This window comes from Trypanosoma brucei, chromosome 10, assembly GCF_000210295.1.
Source record: "Trypanosoma brucei gambiense DAL972 chromosome 10, complete sequence".
Taxonomy (NCBI): domain Eukaryota; phylum Euglenozoa; class Kinetoplastea; order Trypanosomatida; family Trypanosomatidae; genus Trypanosoma; species Trypanosoma brucei.
In genome coordinates this window covers 1,453,410-1,476,504 of record NC_026743.1, presented here as the reverse complement: position 1 = coordinate 1,476,504, position 23,095 = coordinate 1,453,410, and the positions used below count along the sequence as shown (strand labels likewise).

General features: G+C 48.0%; 6 protein-coding genes across 6 annotated transcripts; all 6 read left to right on the top strand.

The window, feature by feature from the left end:
- Window positions 1-2,139: 2,139 nt before the first annotated feature.
- On the top strand, window positions 2,140-7,251 carry TbgDal_X7400 (clathrin heavy chain, putative; the record flags this gene model as incomplete). The annotated part of the gene is made up of 1 exon (XM_011779613.1): window positions 2,140-7,251. One exon carries the CDS (start codon window positions 2,140-2,142, stop codon window positions 7,249-7,251), a length of 5,112 nt encoding a protein of 1,703 aa, XP_011777915.1.
- Window positions 7,252-7,952: 701 nt separating this feature from the next.
- Window positions 7,953-8,432, top strand: TbgDal_X7390 (hypothetical protein, unlikely; the record flags this gene model as incomplete). Its single annotated transcript, XM_011779612.1, has 1 exon — window positions 7,953-8,432. One exon carries the CDS (start codon window positions 7,953-7,955, stop codon window positions 8,430-8,432), a length of 480 nt encoding a protein of 159 aa, XP_011777914.1.
- A 1,565-nt stretch (window positions 8,433-9,997) lies between these two features.
- Window positions 9,998-10,798, top strand: TbgDal_X7380 (20S proteasome subunit alpha-6, putative; the record flags this gene model as incomplete). Its single annotated transcript, XM_011779611.1, has 1 exon — window positions 9,998-10,798. One exon carries the CDS (start codon window positions 9,998-10,000, stop codon window positions 10,796-10,798), a length of 801 nt encoding a protein of 266 aa, XP_011777913.1.
- A 687-nt stretch (window positions 10,799-11,485) lies between these two features.
- TbgDal_X7370 (hypothetical protein, conserved) lies at window positions 11,486-12,022 on the top strand (the record flags this gene model as incomplete). The annotated part of the gene is made up of 1 exon (XM_011779610.1): window positions 11,486-12,022. One exon carries the CDS (start codon window positions 11,486-11,488, stop codon window positions 12,020-12,022), a length of 537 nt encoding a protein of 178 aa, XP_011777912.1.
- A 616-nt stretch (window positions 12,023-12,638) lies between these two features.
- Window positions 12,639-16,133, top strand: TbgDal_X7360 (hypothetical protein, conserved; the record flags this gene model as incomplete). Its single annotated transcript, XM_011779609.1, has 1 exon — window positions 12,639-16,133. One exon carries the CDS (start codon window positions 12,639-12,641, stop codon window positions 16,131-16,133), a length of 3,495 nt encoding a protein of 1,164 aa, XP_011777911.1.
- A 975-nt stretch (window positions 16,134-17,108) lies between these two features.
- Window positions 17,109-21,716, top strand: TbgDal_X7350 (hypothetical protein, conserved; the record flags this gene model as incomplete). Its single annotated transcript, XM_011779608.1, has 1 exon — window positions 17,109-21,716. The coding sequence occupies one exon, from the start codon at window positions 17,109-17,111 to the stop codon at window positions 21,714-21,716; it is 4,608 nt and encodes a 1,535-aa protein (XP_011777910.1).
- Window positions 21,717-23,095: the final 1,379 nt, after the last annotated feature.

The window sequence follows — 23,095 nt, the reverse complement described above, 5'->3', positions numbered from 1 at the left end:
AATAGCGGGGGAAGGGGTAGGTGACAAAATGGGGTACGTTACCGGATAGTTGTTTTTGTTTGTTTTTCTCTTTTCATCCATTGTGTAAAGGTTTGCTGGTCGCTTCCTGTGTCGAACTCGGGCAGGTGACGTTGGTGGGACCGATATTCATTGAAATGTAGATGCATAAGAGAAGTAGGATAATATATTCGCATGTAAACATATTTACATCAATATGTTTATACCTATGTTGAGTCTCATGATGTATTGCTCAAGGAAAATGTAATGGACGTTGGGCAGGGGGTGAACACACGCGTGGCGTTCCTTTTTGGATTTATTCACGCAAGTTTTTGTTTATGGTTTTGGAAAAAAAGGGGGAAATCCGTTTTTTTTTTTTTTTGGCTGTGTGTTCGGCCGATGAAGCTCTAGAGTACAGTTTTGAATTGCTTAGTTTACCGTAGTGGTGTAGGGATTTCTGTAGTTAGTGCATGTTACCGTTCAGTCTCGCGGTGGGGTTGGCTGTATTGTGTGTTTTGTGTCTTGTGTTTGGTGGCGCGTGGCCTCGTAGGGGAGGCTTCCCTTGTTCTTGACATTATTTATATGCTTATTTATTTAATTGCGTTTTCGTTGCGGTGGAGGTTGGCTGTTGTGTCCCTCCAAGAGGGGCGGACGGTTTTGTCTTTTGACGACTTTTTACAGGAGGTGTCGGCATGTCGGAGTGTTTTGACGAATTCCGTAAAAGTTAGCGGGGGCGTGGCGGTGTGTGCGGTGCGGCGCGGTGCGGGAGCCGTGTAGTCGAGTGCGGCGGGGTGGCGAGTTTTCAATCGGGAGGGACCGGAAGGAAGCAGTGGGGACCGAAAGTGGAGCGACATCTCACAGTGGTGGGATCCGCTGCTGCTTTACTAGCACATGTATTCACACACATTTTGTTTATATATATATATATATATATTTGTGTGTGTGCATTTGTGTGTGCATTTGTGTGTGCATCTGTGTGGAGACATGTACTCGTGTATGTACTTTAACGTACCTGTATATGTGTTGCAGATGCATATAAAAAGTGATTAATTTACGATGCGGTTAACTAATTCTCTTTTTTAATTTTTTAAATGAAGGCACATTGAAATTTGTGTTTGATACACATAAGTGAAGGAGGGCATTTGAGGATGGGTTAACAGTTCTCGACTCCCTTATGTTGTTTCATACAGTGTCCACCCTTTCTTTTCTGCTTTGAGTTACTTCGAGAGGTTTACTGTGGTGTCATCTGGTGCTTTTTTTTTTTTTCAACTGTCTCACTTTTCTTCACTTTTTTCTCTTTCCGCTTTCCTCGCCTCCCTTTTTTCCCCCATTCTACTACCACTACTTCATGTATGGTTTGCCGCGCCACTTGCTGCTTCGTCCGGCGAACTGACAACTTAATAATAATACATATTGCCGTCATTGTTATCGTTGTTTCGGAAGAACCAGATATAAAGAAAAGAAGGAGAGGAAACTTTTTTTTTTCTGAGTGAAGGGGGAAAAATACAACGAAGGAACGTGAAGTGAGAGTCAACGATTGAAGGTCAATTTGTATTTTTGTTTGCTTGTAATATCTGCTCTTTATTTTGTTTTTGTCATTATTTATACTTTAACCCATCGCTTTTTTTGTTCACTATTATCGACGGTGCCACACGTGCGAGCGCGCGGAAGAAAGGTCAGTTCGATTGCTTTATCTACACGCTGCAACCCTCCCTCAAAAAAAAAAAAAAAACTGCTTCAGGGGAAACGTAAGTGAAAGTAGCAGTGGCTATACATTAGGACAATAGAAGAAGCAAAGTTTGGGAAACACACATACACACACAAGGAAAAAGAGGAGGAAAAAGGAGGACAAGAGAAGAGTAGGGGAAGGAGGAAGGAAAAAGAAAATAAATAATAAAAAGCAAGAGTAAGAGGAAACAAAAAGGAAAGAAGAGGAACCAAGTATCATAAGCGAAGAACAAGACCTGCGAAGTGTTTTGACCGTCAGTGAACCACTTTTCTTCAACAATACCAAAAAGAAGATAAAGGGAGTAAAGAGAAAAAAAAAAAGGGTAAACTGAGTCATTAGGACAAACTAGGGGAAACCCCAAAAAATCGTCAAAGGGTGAGAAGAAAAGGAACAGACACTAACAAAGCTCGAGGATGGATAATCCACTAACCTCTGCGGAGGTCTTTCAACTCAACTCCGTCTCTGGTGGGTTGAGACCGGGAACCATTTCCTTCAAGACACTGACGCTGCAGAGCGACAAGTACGTTTGCATCCGCGATGTGCAACCTGATGGTCAAACCTCTCTTGTTATCGTGGATCTCGGGAAGCGGGAGAGCATGCGCAACAGTATACGTGATGCGGAGTCAGCCATCATGAATCCTATGGCAAAGATTCTTGCACTCCGCAGCGGCCGCAACTTGCAGATATTCGACGTGGACGCGGCTAATCGTCTCAAGGTGGTTGTGTTCAACGAGGACGTGGTCTATTGGTGTTGGATTGATGCTCGCACTGTAGGTATCGTCTCTAATACCGCAGTGTATCACTGGAGTCTGGACACAGCTGCCGATGCTCCACCGCAGTTGGTCTTCTCGCGGGCCCCTGAGTTTGACGCCTCGTTTCAGGTTCTTAGTTACCAGACAGATGAGCAGAAGAAGTGGTTGATGCTTTGTGGTGTTATGCGAACTGCCGAGGGTATGGTGGGGAAAACACAACTCTTCAGCGTCGAAAACAATAGTGGCCGTGTGCTTGACGGTCACAGTGGAACATTCATTTCCACCAACACCCCGACAGACCCACGCTCATGCAATTTGATGTGCCTCGCTTGGAACAACCCCTCCACAGGTGGGAAAATTTTGATCATGGAGCTTCCTACAGGATCCAAAACGGATCTCACAGTTCAGCGCCGTATGATCGATGTCCCCTTTGCTCAGGGTGACTTTCCCGTTGCGACACACGTCTCACCACGACACAAACTCCTCACCGTTGTGACAAGCCGTGGTAGCGTGGTGCTTATGGACCTCTTCACTGGAGTGGTCATTAAGACTCACCAACTTCCAAACAATACCATTTTCTGCGGGACACCCTACACGAAGACTGGTGGTATCCTGTGCGTGAACAACGCGGGCTCCGTGTTCCACGTGTCTCCAAACGACAATACGATCGTTCCCTTTGTGAAAAACCAATTGCAAAATGCTGATCTGGCCCTTCGCATTGCCGGCTCTGCTAACCTGGGAGGTGTGGATGACCTGTACAGGGTTCAGCTGGATAACCAGCTTCGTGCTGGGAACATAGAAGAGGCGGTGCGCACATGCCTACGTGCACCAAACAACGCCTTGCGTGGTCCCGATATTCTTTCTCGCTTCCAACTTATGCCGCCGATTCCGGGGCAGCAGCCCGCAATCTCCACCTACTTTAAGGTGGCAGTTGCCGAAACCACTCTTAACGCGCATGAGTCAGCAGAACTTGCCCGTGCCGTTATACCGAAGGGTGGTGTCGACTACGTGAAGCAACAGTATGCTGCTGACAAACTAACCGCCTCCGAGGAACTTGGTGATCTTATGTCAGCGGCGGACCCAGAGCTTGCCATCAAAATCTACCACAAGGCGGAGGCACACGCAAAGGTTGTTGGTGTCCTCCTTCAACGCAACGAGACACAGAAGGCTGTTGAGTACTGCAAACGCGCTGGGTTCACCCCCAACTGGCGCGTCATCTTGAACAACGCAATACACGTCAATCCGCAAGGTGCCGTGGGCCTCGCGCAAGTATTGCACCGTGACATGGGTGACGCGCCTGTCGTTGACCCCATCGAAGTTGTGGATATGTTCGTGACCGCTCAGCACATCCAGCAAGCAACCGAGTTCGTTCTGGAAGTCCTTCGTGATAACACTGGAGAGAATACAAAGGATCTCCAAACGAAGCTTCTAGAGATTAACCTGAAGCATTCCCATCCGTCGGTTGCGGAGAAGATCTTTGCTCGCGGTGTGTGTGTTCACTTTGATGCCATGTTGCTGGCGCCCCTCTGTGAACGCGCTTCCCTTCCACAGCGCGCTATTGAGTGCTATGTAATGGCCCAGAGGATGGACCCGGGCATTGACAACCTTGCTAACATTCGTCGTTGCTTTTCTAATGCCCAAGTGCTCAGCCCTGATTGGGTTATCGAGTTCTTCGGCAAACTGAGCCCAGGAGACAGCATGAAGTGCCTAGAGGACCTTCTTGCTAACCATCACCAGAACTTCAAAATCATTGTGCAGGTTGCAACAAAGTACAATGAAGCGCTCGGTGCGGACAAACTAATTAACGTGTTCCTCGAGCGGAAACTGTTTGATATTCTGTATTATTACCTTGGCGCTGTGGTACCGTACACTCGTGATCCAGAGGTGCACTTCCGCTATATTGAGGCAGCGGCTGAAGTTGGGCAGGTGCAGGAACTCGAGCGCATGACACGTGAGAGCCCGTGTTATGACCCTGAGCGCACGAAGAACTACCTGAAGAACAAGAAAATGACAAACCTTTGGCCCCTTATCAACGTCTGTGACCAGCACAATTTTGTTGATGAACTGATTCGTTATCTGATTGACACAAACAATGAAGCTCTTATTGAGCAGTACGTGCAGCGCCGCAACCCGCTGAAAACACCCGCGGTAGTCGGTGCGCTTATTGACTGTAACGTGCAAGAGGACTTCATTAAGAACATCCTAAACTCAGTGGGTACAATGTGCCCGATCGCAGAACTTGTCGATGTCGCTGAAGAGCGCAGTCGGCTTCGCCTCATTGGACCCTGGTTGGAAGCCCGACTTGCGGAAAAAAAGACGGATACCGCCCTTCATAATGCTATTGCAAAACTCTTGGTCATCAGTGGTAACTTACCCGAGAAGTTCATTGAGGAGAACGACTACTACGATCCAGTGGTCATGGGTAAGTACTGCGAGGATCGCGACCCCAACCTGTCCTATTTGGTTTATCGCAAGGCTAAGATGAGCACCGAACTGGTTGAGATCACATCGAAGAATGGCATGTGGAAGCAACTTGCTCGCTACCTTGTAAAACAACAGGACCCTGCACTTTGGGCGTCTGTGCTCACGGAAAGCTCGATCAACCGAGACCGCCTCGTTGAGGCGGTTCAACAAACTGCACTTCCCGAGTCTGAGGTAACGGAGGAGGTGAGCACCACTGTGAAGGCGTTTATGGATGCGGAGCTGACGGAGGAACTGACCTCTATACTAGATCAGATCGTCGTCCGTGGCCGCTTTAGGAAGAACCGCTATTTGGAGAATCTCCTTATTATGTCCGCTGTCCGCGCATCCAAGGGAAAGGTTATGGAGTATGTAACCACTCTTGACAGCTACGATGCGAAGGAAATCGCTGGCATCGCTACCGCAGCAGAGCTGCACGAGGAAGCGATGACCGTTTATGACAAGTTTGAAATGAGGATGGAGGCTGCCACCGTTTTACTCCGCGATTTGAAGGACCTTCCTCGTGGTCGGTTGTACGCTCAGAGGTGCAACCTACCTGCTGTATGGACAGTTTTGGGAGAATACCTCCTCGCCGCCGGTGAGGTGCGTGAAGCCATTGAGGTCCTCATTCGCGCGAAGAATCCCAACTACGTTGATGCTGTCACTGCTGCAGCGGAGCGCAGTAACCAATTCGGGGACCTCGTCAAGTATCTCAACATGGCACGCCAGGAGTCCACTTCGAACGACAATAAGATTGAGTCGGTTTTGTTGCTAACGTACGCCAGAACTGGACGCCTGTCAGAATTGGAAGAGTTGCTGCAAAACACGCACAATGTACAGATTCAACCTGTGGCTGACAAGTGCTTTGAAGATGGGTACTATGATTCAGCGCGTCTGCTCTACTCCATGAGCATGAACTTCCATAAATTGGCCCTTACGCTTGTGCGCATGAACAACCTTGCTGAGGCTGTGGACGCTGCGCAGAAGGCCCAGTCCCGCAGCACATGGGATGCGGTTAACCATGCCTGTATTGAGGCCAACGATGTAAGGCTTGCTGCTATTTGCGCGGTTCCCCTCGTTCTACAGGTGGAATCTCTGCAAGATGTCGTGAACCGGTACGAGGCATACGGTCTTTATGATGAACTGTTCGCTGTTCTCAAGAGTGCCTCAACTAACTCTGGCGCGCACATGGGCATTTTCACTGAAATGGGACTACAGCTTGCCAAGTATAAACCCGAGAAACTCTTGGAGCACGTGCACATGTACTCAAAGAAGATTAACGCACACAAGTTGATCTCCGTTTGCGAGGAATACCACCACTGGTTGGCCCTGCGTGTGCTCCACGTCGGCAACGAGGACTGGTTGGCTGCGGCGAAGACGATGATGTGTCATTTTGCTGATGCCTTCGATCATGATGTGTTCAAGGACGTTGCAAGCCATCTGGGTGCTAGCGATTTTGTATATAACGCGATTTCGTTCTACGTCAATACGTGCCCTCAAAACCTGTGCGACTTTCTGACGAGCATGTTCAAGGTGCTTGACCCCGACCGTGTGCTCCGTGAGGTGAAAAATGTTGCCCCGATTCACCTGATTCTGCCATACCTCGAATCCGCACAACCGCGCAACTCCCGGTTGATCAACGATGCTCTGAACGATCTGTACGTGGAGGAAGAAAATTTTGTGGCCTTACGTAACTCTGTAGAGAACTACAACAACTTCGACTCTGTGGAGTTGAGCGCACGGCTGGAGAAGATGGAGTTGTTTGAGTTCCGCAAGATTGCTCTCTTCCTCCACCGCCGTCACAAGGCCTTTGACCACGCCCTTGCGGTGGCCAAGGAGAATAAGCTCTTCCAGGAGGCCATTGACACGGCTGTCGAAAGCGCCGATCCAAAGGTTGTGGAGGAACTTCTTGACTTCTTTGCAGTTGAACGACCAGATTCATTCGTTTCCTGCCTTTACGCCTGCTATGACTACTTGTCTCCGGACGTGGTTCTTGAGAAGGCTTGGCTAAACAACCGTATCAATATTGCCATGCCGTACCTCATTCAGGCCATCCACGACTTCACTCAGCGGGTATCACGCTTGGAAAAGGGCGCTAACGACGGCATGCAGCCATCAAAAGATGGATCTCGTCGTGGTGGTGTTCCTGGGTATGCGGGTGGTAATGACCCACTGATGATTCAGGCAGGCCCAGCTCAGCCCATGGGAGTTCCGATGCATAATGTGAACATCCACCCGCAACCGGGCTACGGTGGTGTGCCCGGTCAGGGATATGCTGGAGGGATGGGAAACCCTAACATGATGCCATACTGAGCCCAAAAGGACAAAAGAAACACAGGGAAGGGAGATGGGAGGAGAAAAGGGTGAGTAGGTGGAGGGGAAGAAATAGCAACAACAACACCAACAAAAAAAAAACACACACACACACACACGTGTGTGCTCCTTTCGGTGCCGTCGCTGAGGCGGAGAACCCCAGTGAAGGTTATTATGGTTATAATAATTGTGGTTAGTGAATGCGAAGCAGGAAGGATTTTGGGGGAGGGGTGGGATGCGCAAGGGGGATGTGAAGGATGTGTGACGAAAGCAATAATTGATGATAAAACGATGAAAGGATTGTTGTTTTAATATAAAAAGGGACTGTTTCTGAGAACACGTGGGATTTCAAGGGATATGGAAGTTGTTAAGAAGATGTACTGAAGGAGAAGTAATGGGGGAAAGGAAAAGGGATGTTGCATATCTCTATGAATGGGAAATAATAACGGAATGAAATAAAGAAAAGAGGAAGGAAAGAGTGGATAAGGGCATCCTTTCTTTTTTGTTTTTGTTTTATTTTCCCTCTCTGAAATTTCCGTGTTATCATGGATGAAAGGGAAAGAATATAATTGTGGGAGATTTAGTGGAAAATGTGAACCAAAAAGAATGAAAGGGGGAAATATAGACACGACAGCAAGGACAACAACTAAAAGCAATCATAATAACAACAAAAGTAGTCACAAAGGCAAAAAACCCGAAACATGACGCCAGCGATTCTCCATCACCCGGTGCCATCATTGTTACATCCATTTAAATGCCCCTTCACATGCGCACAAATTGGGAAGAGAAAATGTCTGAAGACTAATAATAAAAAGAAAAGGGGGGAAAAGGGCTGCAGTAGCAGCAACTCTTTTCCCTGCCGTCCCTCCCGTCCCTTCCCTTTTCGTTTTTTCCCCCTCCCTCCTTATTTGTGGGGTGGTTTATCATTATTCTGTAACTATTTCCATCTGATGGGAATGTACCCTTTGCTCATCTTTTTGTTTAACCCTTTCATTTTATTCACTTTCTTCTTTATTATTTTTTCGAAAAAAATTTACCCCACCCTCACGTCTTTCCAATGCTGCTTTTGTTCTTTTTCTTCTATTTTGAGTAACTCTGCTTCCATTTGTTACGGATGTGTGGTGGCATCCTTTGCTTTTCCTTTCATTTCTTTCCTCCTTCCCTCTCTCCCTTCTCCCTGACGAGAAAATGAGACACGACGTAATAAATTAAGTTGATGAAAAACAAAAATATAATAGGGTGTGGAAATTAGGAAGAAAGAGGGGTAATTATGGCGAAACAACAAACAACGGAAAAAAAAAATAACCAGACAAACAAAAGGGAGAAAGCGAATACGCTCAGGGGTGTGGGGTGGAGTAAAGTTTTTTTTTTTTTGAGGGAGAAGGAGAATAAGGGAAATGGAGGGAAATATATACACTTATATAAATATTTGATGTATTTGTATATATTTATGTTTTTGTGTGTGTCTTTGTTTTCTGTGTTAATTTATTGGTTCAGATATGTGTGTGTGTATTTTTCAGTTACGTGTGATTTTTGAGTGCCGCGAAAGAAAATGCGGCGAACAGAAACGTGTGTGTTTGGGTTGTTTTCTCGGATTGTCACCTCGTGGCTATAAATAAGTTGAGGAGTCAACTCCCGGTATGATAAAGGGAAACGGAACAAAAAAAAAGGAGTGAAGTAAAGGGGACAGACAGAAATGAACGTTAGCAAATAAATAAAAGGAAAAACAACTGGGAGGGGGAAGGAAAAATGAGATAATATAAGATGGATTGAATTACTTCCCCAGGGAGAGGAGAGGTAGTGGAGGGAAAGGGAGAAACGTAAACCAGAAGAAACTTTAAAAGGTTAAAAAAAACGAACAAACAAAAATAAAGTGTACTTAACAAGCGTGTGTTTTTTCTTTTTGTACATATTGTGGTGCTTGGTTGTGGTGACCACTTCTGTTCTCTTTTTTTTTCAAAAGAAAAAAAAATGTGCTCTTCCACGGTCTTCCATTATTATTTGTTTTCCTCCCCTCTCTTTCCCATTTTTTACATTGAATAAAATTTTCTCACTTCAAACGAGAGAGAGAGAGAAAGGTCGTGAGATGGACCTAGGGGAAGAGGAAAAGACAAATGAAGGAAGCCTGCTTTGCTGCTATTGCTTGCTGAAATACGCGAAAATATTCCAATATTTACTTACATGCGTCTCTTTCTCTATCCTTTTCGTATCCACTTGCCCATACACATTCGCACAAGTGGAGGTCACGCATTTTCTCTTGCGGATGTCCACTTGACGGTGTTTGTGTTTGTGTTCATTTGCTTTAGTCGATGTCATTATATCACCTGTCACTCTGCGCAACTGAGAGGTTAACTTAATCGCTCTTTTCTTCGTTTCTTTCATTATGTATTTGATGCACACGTGTACACACACGCCTATATATATATATATATATATATATATATATGCTAAACACAATTATTTAAGAACTTTCACAATCTACAAAAGCAACTGTTGACGGGAGAAAGGCAAATAAAGTCCCCTACTTTTAAGCGTCAGGAAGAGGACAAGCAGGAGGAACTTTGTGGTACAAGGCAATAAAATATACGAAAGTAATTGGATTTCCAGGAGCTCCATCATTCGATATAGGTGAGGTGACATAGAAACTGAGAAGAGAAACGCCAAAACACACAAAAAAGGGGATAGATAGCAGAATAATAAAAAAGAAAGAATTGGGTCCCACTGAAAGTTTGGCGAAGGAGGCAAAATGTTTAAAAACCAGTACGACACGGATACCACCACGTGGAGCCCCACCGGGAGGTTGTTTCAAGTGGAATACGCAAATGAGGCGGTGAACAATGGCTCCGCTGCGGTTGGAGTTAAGGGCGCCGATTATGTCGTACTCACGGCCTTGAAACGCAATCCCGTGTCAGGGCTATCATCCTATCAAGAGAAGGCATTCAAATTGGATGAGCACGTTGGTATGGCAATCAGTGGCCTCGTGGCAGACGGCCGTGCGCTCTCTCGTTTTCTACGTACAGAATGTATGAATTATCGCTACATGCACGATAGCGACGCTCCACTTGTTATGCTTGCTGACATAGTGGGCGCGAAGCACCAGCGCCACATTCAATTTGCGGGTAAGCGTCCCTTTGGTGTCGGTCTCTTAATTGCCGGTTATGATCGCCAGGGGCCACGCCTTTACCAAACGGTGCCCTCAGGTGATGTGTTTGATTTTAAGGCAACCGCGATGGGGTTGCGTTCTCAGGCAGCACGTACCTACTTGGAGAGGCACTTTAGAGGGTTTCCCGCGTGTGATTTGGACGAGTTGGTTATGCATGCGTTGAGGGCTCTTGGCGCGGCGACCTCTGGTGGTGTAGAACTGAACATTAAAAACACCACCATTGCCATTGTAGGAAAGGGCACCCCCTTTACTATTCTCACGGAAGAAGAGGCGCGCAAGTATCTGGATGGGTTTAAGACGCGCCCAGAAGACATCCCCGCCGTTGCCGACAACGAAGAGGATGATGATGAATTACACGAGCAACCCCCTGACGTTGAGGAGTGATGATGCATCGACCTGAATTAGCTCTTATTTCTATCACTTGGAGCGTTTGCTGGAGGAGGAGGGGATGGTAGCAGTTCGAGGGTGTGGGGTGTGACGGGTGTTGTTGTTGTGTTCCCCCACCCCATCCCTTCCCTTCCCTTCCCCTTCTCTCTTCCTTCCACTGCTTCAGTCTCGTTTCCCCTTCCTTAGGTAATGTACTCGTACTCTGCTACTGTTCTTCTTACCGTTTCGTTTTCTCCAAGCGCATCAGTTAGGCTGCCCCAGGCGCTTCTGCATTCGTCGTGGAAATATTCATATATGGAAATAACGGGGTTGTCGAAGGCGATGGAGACTTTTCAGGGGGTTAGAGGAAGTAAATACAACAACTGAAGGTAGCTTTGAGCCCCCTCAAGTGGGCAAAAGAAGTTTCGGGAGACTCATCTTGGCACTAAGGCGTAGTTCCATTTTTCCTTTTGTCCGTTTCGTCGCGCTCTCTTTCGAGCCGCTGAAGCGCTGCCGGCCCGTCTAACAGAAGCCATTTCTCTCAACCGAAATAAGATGCTTGCTGTTGGGTTGCCACCCAACATTTGGTTGCTTTATTTTATCATTTCCTCCCTACAGTCCCTGCGTCGCCCCATCATCTTCTTTCAATCTCTTAACACGTGCTATAGTCCTTCATATCTTAACGAAAGAGCGAGTTAGACGAAGATGGCGAAAAAGACCACCAAGAAGAAGCAAACCACCAGTGAACGCGCGGCTAGCGCTGAGACCCAAGGTCGGAAAGCAGGCCGTGGCGCATTGTCGAAGTTTGAGGAGTTCGACGTCTCTCAGGTGCTTCAAAAGGAGCAGGAATCACAGCAAGTAGCTGTGCAGGTTGATGGGCAACCCGATGTGGCTGCCAGTGGGGAAATTGCGCCTCTTGTTTCCACCACATCTGAGCAGGTGCGAGTTGGGATGGCGTGTGAGGGAGATGCAGCGGCTGGGGAGGGAGCAGCCGACCCCACGGCAGCCCCGCTTGCCATTCCACAACTTATTCCACCGGAGCCGCCAATCGAAGTGCCAGCTGATGATGAACTGGTTCCCCTGCCGACACTTCAGGTGGTCCCCATGATGAACCGCACCGCAGAGGCGCAGTGTGGACTTCTCAAGGAACCCGCACCACCAACAACGATTCGACGAGTAACGCAGCCTGGCGCGCCCGCTCCGGCGATGCCAACATCACTGATGGAGTTGCTGTGTTCATGAAGAGACACGCGCGAGGAGTGGCCGTGTCTAACTTCTCCGTGATCTTCACCTTTTTCGTTTCTTGAAATACTCGTTAAGGGTGCCCTCGCCTCCGTCCCTGATTTCTATTCCTCATATATCCTATGCCCTCCCCTATAGACTCTTTCAGTTCATTTGCTGTATGGTGAAAAAGAGTGTTGAGGAAACAAATGGAGGTCGCGGTGTGTGAAATCGTTCGCAATGTAAGGCTGCGTTACAGACGGGGGAATAATGGAACCACCAAACGCGATGCACGCAAGTGCGGGACGTAATTGCACGTTTTGTTTTTCCTCTCTTTGACCAGATCCGTTCTCAGGTGCTGCTTAGCTGGTTGCTTTATCTGAATCATTTCGCTACGTTTCCCCACCTATATCTCTTTCTTTTACCATCAGATTTCGGAAGTTAGATATCTTCATCGGCAAATCAGTGACTATTACAGTTGGATATCTCAATACTACTTTGTGCGGATACCAAGAGAGACAAAAGGGGTGGGAAAAGAAATACGTAAAGGTGGCGAAGAACGGAGGTGTATTTATTTGAAATTATTTGGACGTTGCTGTGCCAATAGAAGGTGAAAATAGCTGTGTGACTTGCGTAAATGCCCAGGAAGGTGAAAACTAAAGTGTCACAGAAGCCGAAGGCTGCGAAGGTGTCTCCAACACCGAAGAACGAAAGGGAACGGCCGAAGAATGTTGATGCGTCGGGGAAGGCTGCGAAGTTATGCACCGAAGAACCCACTGCACCAGTTATTGTTCCAGAGGAGGGTACTTCCCTGATGGAATCACTGTTCACGGCCCTCGCAGGTGGTGTTTCACCTTCTCGTGTGGCTTCTGATGTCCTTCGTCTCTACTGTGAGGGAAATCGGCAGGAGTTATGCGCTGCCATTTTGAATTTAGTCGGTAAGGTATCGGGTGTAGTGGATGGTGAGTTGGGCGCCGCCGCAGTGGAAGGAAATACGGATATGAACACACTTCTTGATGAAATGTTTGCGCATGTGCCAGAAAATGCCCCTGCTTACTTGTTTTCGCAAAGAGATCCTAAGAGCCAGAAGTTGCGAATCGCTTACGGACAATTTTTCATGCGTCTCGTGGAGCTCTCCTATAGCGAGAACCTAATGTTCGACCAATTTCTACTGCCAACCGTTGTGGCATGGCTCGTGGCCATGAGCGAAAGCAAAGCCCGCTGTTTCCGGCATACATCCACGGCCACTCTTCTATACGTTGTTGATGCGCTCAGTTGCGTTATACAAACTCTCAACGGTCAGGTATGCGCAGACAAACGCAACAAGAAACATGCTGATGCAAAGCAGCGGGTCATTCAAGCGGTAGTGGAGCAGCGCAACCAAATATTAACTCAGACTGTTCATCAGCGGGCTCGTGACGTGGCACCTGAAATTCGTTTGTTGGTATTTGAGAGCCTGAAGGGTTGGATCCTAAAGTTTGACGAGGAATTTGCTGAGAACAAGTACTTCCGCTACTTTGGCATGGCGCTGTATGATAAGCGTCCGGAGATACGTGCCGAGGCCCTCGCGATGATTCAGGAGACGCTCGACTCCATACCAGACAGCGGCAGCCGGATGTTCCTTTTCCTCCAGTACTTTTCCAAGCGTCTTGTTGAGATGTGTAATGATGTCAACCTACATTGCTCCCAGTTGGCGATCGGTGTTATCCGTCGAATTCTACGAATATTCTCTGCTGAAGCAGAAGATAAGCAGCTTCTCAATAACGAGATGATCGACAGTGTTTTGCTCAACATCTTTAGTGAATGCCCAACAATCCGACGCGAGGCTGGTGCCCTTCTCCATGATTTTATTGAAACACGCCTTCCCACTGACGAGCGTGACGAGAGTGCTGGCCTCCAGGCCATGACAGAACTGCTGTGCACATTTGCTGCCATGCTCCGTTCACAGCACGGAGAGATGATGCCTGAGAGATATATTGTTGATTCCCTCTACACACCTCCGCAAGATATACCCCCGCTACTAAGAGAGTATGGGCCGATATTGAAGCTCGCTCAGTCCGACGCCGCCACAGACGTAGTTGTTGCCCTAGGTTTTTTGTCAGCGCTGCTCGAGAAATTGCGCGGTCGTACAGACTTGGGACCAATTCCCAAGGATGACCGTAAGGGTGCGCAAGAAAAAAAAATCAGTGCAGACAAGCAAGAGGCAATCACCGCGGTGATCGGGTCGATGAGCCGCGATGTAGGCGTTGTGTTGACCGGTGTTCTGGAGAGGCATCGAAGTGATGTGGCAGTGGTGGGTGCCGTCGCGGCCGTTATTTCCGCTATGGATATGGAAGCTTTCACATCACTGCAGGATGTTTCTCAAATTAAGTCACTCCTGGTGCTGATGCGCAAAGTTACTGCTGCACTTCCGCACAGTGATCAACTTTCTCTTGTTCCAATAACAGGTGCCTGGCACGCGTTGGTATCCGAGGAGCATCCCTTGGTAGTGGAGGCGAAGGGTCAACTTCAGGAGTTGCGGCGACAAGTTGTCAAGCAGCTGACAGCAAACGGTAGTACGCCTTCACGCGCCAGTGGCGAGGCATGGGAGAGGGAACAACTGCATCTGTGGACTAGGGTAAGTATTGTTTCGTCATTGGTACCGATGGGGGATTTGTTGACCCTCTTCAAGTCATCTTTCCTTCATCATGTGGAAGCGCGGGCATCTCCAGAACTTATCCAACTTGTTTTGACGAGTTTGGTCCGTTGTGTTTTGTGGCAACTTCGTGAGGCGCAAGAGCAGACACACGAGCATAGAGAACCGACAACACCGGGCGGTGCCGATGATAGCGGCGCCACGTCCGATGTAAGAGATGTCATTAGTCAATTGATTGGAGAGCTGTTTCGTTGCGTTTCACTTATGTGGACAGCTTATGCCGAGCATGTGGGGGCAGATGCAACTGGGTTATTGGTTGATGGCATGCTCATTTTGTGTGACCTTTGCGTGCTTCCCCACTATATCCTTTCAGAAGCGGAAAGGAATGAGGTGTTGGATAGATTTGCGCAGTTGTCGCAGTTATTGGGATCGAAGGTGACCAGTGCGCGGGAAGAGTTAAAGAAGGCAGAAGCTGGAGCACTTGAGGGTGACCAACCTATTCCCTTGGCGCCACTGCGCAGAAAAGCTTCATACCTGGAATCGTCACAAATGCGTGTGAGTATGGGAGTTGCGAGGTTGATGATGCTGAAGAGACTACCAGAGTCTGCTGGTCCGCGAGTTCTTGCACAGTGGGGTCATGCACCAACAAAGGCGGTGTCGGATATTTTTAGGTGCCTCTTTCGTAAGTTGCGCGACCACACCGGTGACAGCCTCTCGTTGGAGTGGTCAGTTCTGTTGGCTGCTCGTGAGCAATCCGCTGACAGCCTCTCAGCGGTTGGAGTAAAGCTATCTTCTATGCACTGGCCATTACCTGACAAATACTATTCTGCATGCGTCGGCATCGTCCGCTGTGGTATTGAATTTGCAGCAACTGTAGACCCTACAGTCCTCCTGGCTTTGGTACCATATTGCTCCCGATTGTTGAGGAATGATGCGGTTGCATTAGTCAGCATCCTATCACAACGGGAGAAACTGGCCTCAAGTACGGATCACACGGTGATGGCCTTCGTATCTTCCCTACGCCGTGCTGCTAAGCTGGATGGCACACCAAACATACTTCCTGCCAGCGTTACCAAGCGGCCACGCGATATTTCCCCGAGCTTGGATTTATGCGGAAACTCTCTGCCCGAGCACATGCCGGCGCCGAGGTTCGCAGGGAAGGGTGGCGTGTCGCCACAAACCGGGAACCAGCGATCTTCTTTGGGGACTCATTGGGTTGGTAATCGAATGCTGTCGGCAGACGGCTGGCGCATACCCCACAAGGAGGTTGGGACTAATTTATCATGTGCCGGCAAAGTGGGGATGGAAGGCAGCAACTTGACTGCCTCTTCTGTGGAAGGGGAGTTTATTGGGTCTTCACAGGAGACTCACTCGGTGATGGGGAGCCTCCCAACAGTAGATACACCGACCTTGACTTTAACGCAACGTACAAATACCTCCTGTCTTGATGGTTTTGACAACAGCGAAGTTTTCATCGCAACGATGGAATACGAATAGGGTTATTTTAGGAGTGTTCATTGTTGTTAACTTTTCACATTCAGTCTTGTATAACTTTTCAAGGAAAAGACAAGAAAGCATTGGGTAAGAGCCATAGGGAGCAATTGGGCTCCCGTGGTTGCCTTAACTGAGGGGCGCTTGTGTTTAATGACGTTCAGACGAAAGGGGGGAAAAATACATTGACAGTAATTTGGTGTAATCATAGAACAGAGCAAATTGAAGTTGTTGGTGATGGCAATACCATAGAGAATGTTGGCGTTTTATTTTTAACACATAGAGGTCGTCAACATTTGGCATGTGCAGCATTGGACAGGAGGAAGAGAGAAAACGTCTTCGGCAGCAGCACATGAGCAGAATGCCTACGCAGAAAAAAAGGTCTCTTCAAAAGGGGTTGGGAAACTCTCTTGGTTCTCCTCTACTTTACTTAACTTTCTTGTTTGTTTGATTATTTGTTGCATTTGTTTCCCTGTCTGACCTTCACACTGTCGCTCTGTGTCGGGAAGCGTCGCAAAGGGAGGCATGTTGCAATAATGGCCTGCGCACGCATATGCTCACCCTTTTACTCCATTCAGAGAAATTTTATTTTTTAATTATACGGTTTTGCAGCTTATGCTAGCACCAGTACATGCGGAATATCGCGGATCTCACTTGTTTGGCTGGTGTTTTGGGGTTTACCTCTTCATGTGTTTTTCAGCATTCTTCCATTCCCCCTTTTTCTTGTTTTCCCTGTGGTGTGCTTGCCACCACAAGATGCACTGTGTGAAAGTTACTTTTGTCCCCATTTTTATCACCCTATTTTTTTTTTCCTCTCTACTGCACTAACTTGGTTCATTCCTGTGAACATGCGTTACAATCGTAATTTAATATGCGAAGTACAACAGCAGGAGCAGCTAAATAGAGAGGAGGCACGCTGCTATCTGTGGAACCTTTCTCTGCCGCCGGTGCCCATTGTTTCTTTGGTCGCTGACTGCACGGATGGTGGCTTCATCCACTGCCGCCACCGCTGTCAAAAACCCCGAGCGGTGGAATGAAGCATTTGAAGAATTGTGGGAGAATATTCTCAAAAAGAAAGATCAAATTGTTCTTTCGCATGAGCCCAACTCACCGCTCAATTCAAACCTATTAAAGGCACGGCTTATGGTTTGCGTGCGCACATTACCGCGTTTAGGTGTCATTAAAAGGGCTCTAAGGCAGCTTAATGCGAACTCAAGGGCCACCGCAGTTGAGGGACAAGGTAATATAGACTGCGTACCGTCACCCCAATTCTGTAAGACGTTAGATTTGCAGTGGTCAACCACTACAATATGGGCCGTTGAGAGCACAAATGAAGGCAGGGTTATCGTGATTGATGCCCTCACAGGTGCTGTGGTGATGGTTATTACCGATCCGAAGCGGGGTGTTTTGATATCGTCCCTCATGCACGCACCGTTCAAGGGTCTTATCAACAGGCAGTTGGAAGTGATCCCTATTGACTCTCCCAAGCAACTTCTGCATGTGCGGGAGTCATTACTCATCAATACGGATTATATGTGGATTGGCTTTGGTGACGGTTCTATACGGCTATTTCCTGCTAGCGCTCAGCGAGTGTGCGAGAGCGATCGTTCTGCGATGATGGCCAAGGGGGAAATTGCGGATATCGTCTTTGAGCTTCCCAAGTACCATAAGGGCGCTATCGTTGCCATTGCACGTAGTCCCTGCCACGAGGATGACAAAGTTACTGACGTCGCCATGGAGAGCCGACTGAGCGCCGCCGTCCATGAGCTTACGGCGGCCACGTCCCAACTAGGTGGAGAGGGGCGTGAGCATCTTTCTCTCGTGTGCACTGCCTCTGAGGATTCTTGCATTGCGGTATGGGACTTGAAAAAAATATACGGCTGTATCGAGGAAATGAGGGTTATTTGTCGAGCAAGATCGTCGGGGATGAAGGATTATAACTCATGGACCACTTCTTTTAGGGCTGACGCCGTTACCTTTTCGGTGAATTCACCATCTGGAGGTTCGCCAGGCAACATCCTTTCTACCTGTACGATGGTGAAGGTTAGACCACTCTTTAAACTAAAGGGTGGTGTTGGGGGCCTGCGCACCCTCAAGTGGATTAGCACAGTAGTGACGACGCGGAATTATACAAAGCCTCGTGACGTGGTTGCCATGACGCGCGATCCGAAGGAAGCAACAGCGTCAAAGCTTATTAAAAGCAGGCGCGCGTTTCAGGACATGACGCGATGGGAGAGACGTGAAGAGCACCGTTTCATGTTACGGCTTTCAGAGCGCGAGATGCGCGACGTGGAACGTGAGTTGGAGATTCTTATGCCGCCACTGGCGCCAGAGCCTGTGCAAAGCAAACGCGTTAATCTCATCTTCTCTGGTGATGTACATGGAACAGTACATCTGTGGGATCTGGATGAGGAGTTGGAGTCTTGCTTAGCCAACGACGTATCGGATCCGTACCCACACCCTGTGCGGTATTCGCCAACTACTTCTGCGTTGGATGGCTTCGCGGACAGCTCAAGGTTTACACCAAATCTATCTCTTGGAAACCGAAGCAATTCAAACGAACGCACGAATCGTTCTCTGACGCCGCAAGGCAATGACTCATTTTGCACACCACTGAGTCCGCGTCAGCGCGTTAATACCCCACGGTCTGTTGCTGGTAGACTGAGCACGAAAACCAACAGATCTAGTGGCTTGAACACCGGAGGGAGAGCAGGACGGCTTTCTACCCGAACGTCAGCTTCAACGCCGAGACTTGCCGTGCGGGAGCAGTCACAGGGCATCGGTGTTATTTCACAGGTATCGGCGAGAGGCGTGTCGAGGGTAACAAAAACACCGGCACAAAAACAGCAGCTTTCATCTCTTTGCTTCACCACAACGAGTTGCAGCACTCGAAAAAATGGTGTTGCGACATCCAAGGGTTCCGATGCGTGCCAACCACACAAATCCACCAGCAGGAGGGGGACACCTGTAAGCACAATAAAGAAGCAGAGGAAGGTATCACCACCTTCGACTGCACGATTTGGGGCGTCCGTATTTGATGGTTTGAGAGGTTCACTCTGTAGCACTCCTCGGACTGCGGCAACTCAATGGACATCTCAAACGACAGGGAAGAAAGTCGCAAAAGCAGTTGGCAAGGTAAAGAAGAGCAAAGCACCTTGGGACCCCTTTACGTCTAGTACAAGGGATCGTCGAGACGTTCCTGGCGGTGGTGTTGCATCTCCAAATGGCGGAACTACCGCACGAACTCGGTCCGCAAAAACCAAGAAAAGAAAAGCATCCCGTACACATAGGACCGCCACAGGAAAGGTTGCAACAGTGCTTACGGAGTCAACTGAGCACGATGTGTCTGACTTCTACCGAACGCCTTCTGCGGGGCGCCGATCGTACCTACCTACGTACTCAGTTGGGGCACGTTATGTGGAGCAAGTTTCAGCACAGAGTTACGTAAACACTTGCCGTTCCCCCAGTAGAAGGGAGGAGCGCGGGCGCACCAGCGGTGCGGCAGATCATCGACAAATTAATGACCTTTATGCTCGGAAAGCGAAGTTCACCAAGGATCTCATAGATGGTGGAACAGTGACAGGCATTGTTGTAGATCTCCCGCCAGTCATAACGGTTACAATGCGACTCCTTCCAGATCCCCCTGAGCTCCACTACTCGTTGTTGGAACACCCGACACCGGAGGAGGTTCGACGCCGAGCACTTGCCAACACCTTCGATGAGTTGACAAACAATCGTGCCCTGTATTGTGTGTTCAATAATTTGCGGTTTTACGTTTCTGTTGAGGGTGTCGTGATGAACATGCAGTGCGCACCCAAGTTGCGGAAGGGCAAAGGTGGGAGTTCTTCCCCGGGCCAAAGCCCTCGTAGAGATCCCTTTCAGAGGACCGATGACATTACATTTAGTATAGTTTTCCAGCGGCGCATAATAGAGAGACACTCGCAGCCCGTTGTGCTGTTGTTCAATGACCAGATGAAGTCCCAGCTGTGGATCGCCCGCAATGATGGACTTCTTTCGGTGTTTTCGACTATGACCGATAAAGTGATCACGAGGGTCCCTCATCCGTCTGCTGACACAGCCTTGGGCCCACCCAGTTTGGTTGATTGGAAGCGTCAGCAAGTTGGGTCGTTGCTTAGTAATGGTAGGGTTGTTCACTTGGAGATGCACCGCGAGTGTAAAAAGTATCCCCTCGCTCACTTTGTGAACTTCGCTCCGCTTTCGGTTCTTCAGCAGTTTGCGATCCTCAAAGTGTCCAGGATTTGTTTTGATGCCAATGACATCAAAGCAAACCGTTCTTCTTTGTTCTGTAGGCCATATTGCGGCACGTCCATCGTAAAACTTGATGCTAGAAAAACACTTGATGCACATGCAAAGTCTCGGGAAAACAACTTCAGTAGTTTGTTGTTAACATTGATGCAGTGCAGAGAAAACGCAGTATCTGTCCGTACGGCGCAGCGGGATTTGTATAATTCCTTGTATTGCGGCATTTCGGATCGCGTGGGGATGTTGATAACCCGGTATTCTACGATCAATGCGTTTAATGCGGCTGAAAATGCATTCCGTGTATGGAGGCTTCATTGCAAGTACTTCCGACGCGAGCATATGTTGCGCAACATCAAGAGGAAAAACTTTAATAGTCTTTCTAGGATGGCATCTGTTATGCTCAATGCCCACACAACGAATGTGCGGAGGATGTGGTTGAACAGGTGGATTTGGGCCACTTACGATCGGGTTATGCAGCGCGGGCGGGTGAAGCTTGTGCGTACCCTTCGTATAGAAGAGCGTGCCCACCTTAAGGTGAAGGTGCTTTCCTTCACCACTAGTTTTTACTGCCTCCGTAAATATTGGCAGCGGTGGCGGAATGTCATTGCAGCCGCACCGCCCGAATCTGGTGTCATGTCACCCGCAGCGAAAGTGCCACCCACATTCAATGCCAGTCCCACCATTCCTACGCTCTCCCCGAGAGTAGCAAGGTATGTGACGCACCGGCCAGCTCCTCGTACCCGTGGAGCGGCACGAAGGATCATGTTTCAGGATTTGAGTAGCATCGTTAATCATATTTACTCATGCCGTTATAAACTCATTAATTTTCGCTTTACTGAAACGGCAGAAAACCTCTTAGACATGGATGAACTGTGGGTGGATGCTATCGAGGCCGCCACGGGAGAGGTGGAGCTTCGTACCGCGTACAACCTGAAGTTGGCAGTGTTCAAAATGACGTTTTTGCCGTTGCTGGACGGGTTGCTATCAACTGCAGAGGAAGTCTTACCGTATATAGATGAGGCTTCGCTTAGTATGGAGGTGCGGTCAATGCTTAAAGGCTGCCTACTCTGTGTAGACTATATTTACGCAGATGCTGATGCAGTCGGCGGCAGGGATGTAGATGAGAACAGTACTTGTGAGCTGATGACTCCTGAGAAAACTCAGCAGGGGAATGCCGAAACCAATGGAGGGACACACGAGGAGCGCGGCCTGCGCACCATGTTTGATGAGGTCATGGATGATAGGGAGTGTTATTCACAGGTTGAGAAGATTGTGACGCGCCGCGCTACGTTGGAAGAATTTCTCCGGCTTTGTCGTTTTGACTAATGTTTCACCAACAAGGGGGGGGGGATGTGTTGGGCATGAAGCGGTACATGGGCCCCATTCCCAACTCCCCTATTTCTCCAATTGCATCCTTTCTTCACTTTCCTCCCTTTTATTTGTGTTTCTTTTGTCTTTCGACGGTGTACACGAGGCTACCTACTGCGGGCATAGATACTTCTTTGTTCCTTTTTTCCCTCCCTTCTTCTTCACTTACACTTTCCTCAGCCCCGGTGATGAGCAGCGGTGCCAACGTGTTCTGTGGATGTGAGGTGATTCATATGTTTGTGGGAGCGGTGCTGGATTTTTTTTTCTGTTGTGTTTCTTCAAGACATAAGCTTGTTTTCTTTCGATGGGTTTGACACCAATGGCTGTGTGTGTGTGTGTGTGTGTGTGGGTTTTATTGACTGTGTGAGGGAGCGGGGTGTATGGTGATATGGTGCCAACAATCCCAATTTATTTTGCATTTTTTTTTATCTTTGTGAGTCGGTAGTGAACTGTTGTGGCGCCGGTAATGACAAGTGAAGTATGTTCGGCACGGGGTGGGCTTCATTGTAAGAAAGAACAGTGCGAAGCAGGTTATGGTCTACAATGCTTTCGTTCTCCATTATCGGTTTACATATACGGTAAGGTTGTCGTAAACATATATGTACAAACACACATATATATTAGTTGTAGCTTTAGCACATGAAGGTTGGCGTGCATTTGTTCACTTAGTTGATATTTTTCTCCATGTTGTGGTACATGTGTCGGACAACTTTGAATGTTGAGGTTAATCCACTTTCCGAGTATGGAGGCAGCTTTCCGTCACTGTAGTTATGTTGGGTGTCATAATTGCTGATGTGAATGGAGGTAAGAGTGCTGTGAGTGCTTAGGGTGTATGGGGGAGAAAAGCATATATATATATATATATATATATATATATTTATATACATTAATATAATTTTTTTTTCATGGGGGTATCATCCAGTGATTAGAGGTTGTTGCTACTGTGGTCCACCACCGCTCCTCCGTGTGCATAAAATTTGTTTCTTTTTTTTTTTCAACCCTTTTCTAATTAGTGTGCACGATACCCTTGTATTTTTACCTTATTGACACACTATATTCTGTTTCTGCTCTTTTTTCAAAAAAAAAAATACACCTTTTCTGGCGTTGTGTTCTTAGCGCCATTTCCCCCCTTTTCATCACTTTTGTTCCCTTCCCTTCCTTTCCTTTTTTCTTTGTTTTTTTTCCCCTCCCCTTTATGTGAAACCCGCTGTAGGAAAGTGTCTGAGGTTCATCCTTGGATTATCTTTTTTCTTTCCTGGTGGTCGACAGGACTTTGAGTGAATAAACAACACGTCGGCGACCGCGTGTATTGTTGTTGAATTGAAATTATCTTTTCT